The 5,413-nt window shown below is 41.5% G+C and overlaps 1 protein-coding gene across 1 annotated transcript; it reads left to right on the plus strand.

Moving 5' to 3' along the window:
- Nucleotides 1–686: 686 nt before the first annotated feature.
- LOC125295539 (vesicular inhibitory amino acid transporter-like) lies at nt 687–4,444 on the plus strand. Its single transcript, XM_048244852.1, has 2 exons — nt 687–1,510; nt 2,348–4,444. The coding sequence occupies exons 1-2, from the start codon at nt 1,130–1,132 to the stop codon at nt 3,527–3,529; spliced, it is 1,563 nt and encodes a 520-aa protein (XP_048100809.1). The 5' UTR covers nt 687–1,129; the 3' UTR covers nt 3,530–4,444.
- Nucleotides 4,445–5,413: the final 969 nt, after the last annotated feature.

Raw genomic sequence — 5,413 nt, forward strand, 5'->3', positions numbered from 1 at the left:
TAAAGACTATAGGCATAGGCTGATGTATTTTTTATTTAGTCTATGAAAGCACAACAATTGTTCGATAATGTTCGCTAACGAAATAATATTTTCACTGTCTGCAACGGCTACACGTGCAAAGCACACGCGCGAATGATATCTGCACTTAGACTGCGTCACGACTCAACAAAAAAAAAGAAAAAAAAAACATCTTACCGCAGGAGCGGCGACAAGAACGCACATTCTGCATATTTTAGCTCCCGAACACATACACATGTAGCCTAAGCAAATAAAGATATTACGAAATATTCTATTGTAGGCTAGATTTGTGTTGTAACTCTCACTAACGAAAACCTTTCTGTTGTGAATAAAAAATATTGTAATTTCCGCACATTGGTAGCCTCTCTCTCTCTCTCTCTCTCTCTCTCTATCTCTCTCTTACACACATACATAGCGCGTGTGTGTTGACATGTGTCTGTGCGTATTTGTGGTCCATTGCCATAAATGTAGAGTTTTACATTTTATTTTATTACACTATTATTCTTTTCACTTGTATTATTCAGGTAGGCTACTGTCAACATTTTTCGATAACTCATCTTACCGTTTGAATTACTGAATCTGATTAGTAGAAGGTGTGTGAATTTTCTTCACACATAGGCACGTGTCCAAAACACACACACACACACACACACACACACACACGAACTGACTCACATACACACGCACGCACACGCGACGCGATTCGGAGCAGCCATTTATCACCAGAGTGGAATATAGAGAACGTTTGGGAAGACATTTTCTTCATGCAATAAGGGAAAACAGCCTTCTGAATATACACAATTCTGTTATATATTTTCTTTTTCTTTCTGTGTTTTGGAAATCATGATTGATGCATTGAAAAACATTCTGGAATAATTTCGAAAGGTGTGTGGATGTTGAAGGACAACAGACATGCATGTGGCAAGAACAAGATAAATCAGCTTTCCCACAGACAGCAAGAATTTGACGATATCGGGGAATGCATTTGCAACAGGAATGATTTGATCTTCTAATACCGACAAGTTCTTCCTCCACCTATAAAACTGGATACTTGGGGCAGATTTTGACAGTCAATCATATTGAAATAAGGAAGTTTTTGGAAAAAATAATCATGGCGCATTTAATCCGACACAAGCTTTCCAACAAAATTACGAATGCTATGAACACAGCATCGAATAAATCCCAGGCTAAGGTTAGCGGGGCTTTTGCTCGTTTGGGCTTCCAGGCGGCCACGGACGAGGAGGGTCTGGGCTTCGCTGAATGCGACGACCTAGACTATGACTACAGGCAGGGAATGCGCATGGATGTGCTTCAGACAGAGGATGGCGGGGAAGAGATGACCGGAGACGGGCTAGAAGGGGATAGTCACTACCAAAGAGATGGCACCCTTCACCGGGCCTCGATAAAGAGTGGAGGTGGTTGTGAGGTGGTGGAGGACAAGCCCAAAATTACCGCCTGGGAGGCAGGATGGAACGTAACCAACGCCATTCAGGTTAGACACATGCACTTTTGAGAAAACTGTTTCAAATACATAATATGATAAATATCATATTTTCAAGCAATTTAATAAAATGAACTGAAAGAGGGGGCTTTCAGTTAGAATTAATGAAAAAAAAAAACTAAATTAAAAATCATTTAAGAAATTAGTTGACGTGCAGGCTATGTGGAACTCTAAATATTCTTATATACTCTTGCTATCAAGAGCGACTGCGGTTCAAGGGGGAGGGGTATATCTGATAATGCCATTTCATCCCCTCTTCCCATAGAGACCCCGTTCCATCGCAACGCGTTAATGTGAATGTTGCTGAAATCGCGAGTTAGCGAGTTCCTGAGGTGCAGTCAGTTACGTCACTGTGGGCTACCCCTCCCTACACATAATCGGAAACCACAATAATTCTGTAGCCTGATGGTTTACCAATAGCTATTTTATACAATCTGATGAGCCTTTATTTTGTCACATATCCTTAGCTTTGAAGTTTGGCCAGTAATGAGAATAGCCTAATCTAGGCTACATTGGTCTAGGATGCCTTCTCAACCAGCCGTCTTCTATTTTCCAGTTCATAAGCGTTAGATTGCAATAGGCTATGCTACAACCATACCACAAAACAGGCGTTATTTACATTAACTATACATAACTATAGCTTATATCCCATAGCCGAACTGCAACATTATAGAATAAAACCATCCCAGTGGCCACTTGTGTTTCTAGTTGCATATTTAAATATCAAATTTGATATTATCGAATTATGTCATACACTGTAAATAGATTTTATTATTGCCAATTGGATAAATGTTGTCATCACTGGTGTCTACGTCTGTGTATCCTCAGGGCATGTTCGTCCTTGGTTTGCCATACGCCATTCTGCACGGTGGTTACCTCGGGCTCTTTCTCATCATCTTTGCTGCTGTGGTGTGCTGCTACACGGGCAAGATCCTGATAGCATGTCTCTACGAGGAAAATGAAGACGGCGAGCTCGTGCGCGTGAGAGACACGTACGTAGACATCGCCAACGCTTGCTGCGCACCACGTTTTCCCACCCTTGGCGGACACGTCGTCAATGTGGCCCAGATCATTGAGTTGGTGATGACTTGTATTCTCTACGTGGTGGTCAGTGGGAATTTGATGGCCAACAGCTTTCCTGGTCTACCTATGTCTCAGAAGGCGTGGGCGGTCCTCGCCACAGTAGCTCTCCTACCTTGCGCATTTCTGAAGGACCTGAAATCTGTGTCCAAGTTCAGCTTGCTCTGCACACTCGCCCACTTCGTCATAAATATTGTAGTGATTGCTTACTGCCTGTCGCGGGCACACGACTGGGCATGGGAGAAAGTCAAGTTCTACATCGATGTCAAAAAGTTTCCCATCTCCATTGGCATCATAGTGTTCAGCTACACTTCACAGATCTTCCTGCCGTCCCTAGAGGGGAACATGCAGAAACCTAGTGAATTTCATTGCATGATGGATTGGACACACATCGCTGCCTGTGTCCTCAAGGGGCTCTTTGCCCTGGTGGCCTATCTCACATGGGCAGACGACACTAAGGAAGTGATTACGGACAATCTCCCTGGAGGTATTCGTGCAGTAGTAAATATTTTCCTGGTCTCCAAAGCTCTTTTGTCATATCCTTTGCCCTTCTTTGCCGCGGTGGAGGTTTTTGAAAAGTCTTTTTTCCAAGGGGGAGGAATATTCCCAGACTGTTACGGCCCAGGAAGGAAGTTGAAGTCATGGGGCTTGGGCTTGCGAATTGTGCTGGTTGTGTTTACACTGTTAATGGCAATATTTGTCCCACACTTTGCTCTCCTGATGGGCCTTACGGGGAGTCTCACTGGGGCAGGCTTGTGCTTCTTACTACCAAGTCTGTTCCACCTGAAGCTTCAGTGGAGGAAACTCTTGTGGCACCATGTATTTTTTGACGTCGCAATATTTATAGTTGGGGGCATATGCAGTGTATCTGGATTCATTCACTCCATCGAAGGCCTCATAGAAGCCTTCCAATTAAACATTCAGGATTAGGGTTTTAGGTAGGCAATGAAATGAACAGATTGTATGAAAATGCTAATACAATCCACTCTAGGTCTATTACCTTAAGGTACCATGACTGCCACGATCAGTCAAGCAATTATTTAGGTTCGTTAAAAAATATCTTCTCGGGTTTTGTCGAAATAACGTGCAATATCTCAATAGACGTTTCAATTGTTGTTCAATTGTGTTTGTTTTGTGGTAGTCTTTATATCAAAGTGGATGCAAATTTATGAGGTAAAAGCTGAGCTTGAAAAGAATGCTGGAGACAAGACCTCCCTATGCAAAAAGCCTACAGCACATAGATGTTCTTGTGAAATATGATTTAAGAGAGTATTGCTGCTATTCATTGGTCTCTGAAAATAAACAGCCTCAGCACAACATGTCTTCTAATTAGCAAGATGGACACTAAAAAGGTAACATAAGGAGGCTGACTTTAGGACGCTCTGGCAAGTGGCATGGAAAGAACCCATCACTTCTGTTCAGACTTAAATTAGCCTAGATCATGTAAATGCACACAATAACAGTAAGCTTGTGGGCCAACACGTTGGCGCAGAGGCTACATCTGGATGTCAGTAGCTTACATTTGTGACATATCACATTCTATTTTAAATGTGTGGTTCAGAGAAAAGTAGGCTCTGTAAATTAAGCAGCACATTTATGTTTCCTTCTGGTGGAAGGCTTTGCCTATATCAACGCTTCTCTTTCGCTGTTAACCGTAACCACGTGTATCTGTGAGAGTGAATGTGAGGTGCAGGCTCCTGTGGTAATATTTGTTTTTTAATCGTATGACTAATTTTGTCTTTGTGTGATATTTTCTTCATGTGCTGTCAACAACGGCGATGTGAAAAAAAGAAAATGATTGTGTATATGGAACAAGAATAAAATATTTTATTTGCTGTTGCAGTTTCTCTGCCTCTTGCCCGATCATGTTTTAAAATTAAATTGATGCTATAAACTCCTGCGTGTCAGAATCAGGCCCTAGTTCAAATTAATTGTCCACATTTCTTCACCAACAATAAATTACTGTGACTCAATACCAAATATGAAACACAGCACATTGTTGTCTTATAGGCCCTACAGAAATAATAATAATAATAATAATAATAATAAATTAATCTATCTTATTTTGGTCATCCTGAGGGCATTAGGCTATACTCAAGACCCTTGCAAAAAAAAAAAATCGCAAATTAAATTAATACAAATTAAGCACGTCGTCACTTACAGTAGTCAGTGATTACCATTAGGACAAGGACCAAGCATTTCGTCGTTAAAAGACAACAGTTATTAAAGAGGTGCGAGTGTTTAGGCCTACCTGTGGGGCAGGTTGCGTGCAAAGACTGAAGCAAACCACCTGGGGCATGGTCAACGAAAGGATTGAAATGCATACATTTATAACTTCAAGAAAACACATGTTTTCCATTGTTTCACCTGTCTAGACAGCCAATAACATCCCAGTCCCACATTAGCATCAGCCTTTTAAACCATGTAGAGTTGTAATTATCTGATACCCCTGACAAAGCTAGGCTACCACTGACGAACAAAATAAAAATGGGTTTCACATTAATTTCCATAGGTCAAATGATAGTTGAAAAAAAAAATGGCTTGCAGAAGCCGCACGAGTCAATAGTAAGAATGGTTAAAAACTGAAGTGAAAATGTTGTAGGGAAGCTACAATTTCAGGACTGAATTTCTACATTAGCACGTTGATTTTTTTTATAGGTAACACCTAAGAAGAGTCCGCGAGGACACGAAATTTGCACATTGCATGTGCGATGCGCACACATGTGTCCGCGTCGGTGGGCGGAAGCATAGATTACGTCCCCTGGGATGAGGCTACAGGAAACCTGGCTTAAAGAGAACACGGCAGAAATCGTA

Source organism: Alosa alosa, chromosome 6 (genome assembly GCF_017589495.1).
Source record: "Alosa alosa isolate M-15738 ecotype Scorff River chromosome 6, AALO_Geno_1.1, whole genome shotgun sequence".
Lineage (NCBI taxonomy): Eukaryota > Metazoa > Chordata > Actinopteri > Clupeiformes > Clupeidae > Alosa > Alosa alosa.

Excerpts from the sequence above, each read along its gene's own strand:
- LOC125295539 (XM_048244852.1), top strand. The coding sequence starts at position 1,130 with ATGGCGCATTTAATCCGACACAAGCTTTCCAACAAAATTACGAATGCT. Across the intron at positions 1,511-2,347 it reads ACGTAACCAACGCCATTCAG|GGCATGTTCGTCCTTGGTTT; the intron begins GTTAGACACATG and ends GTGTATCCTCAG.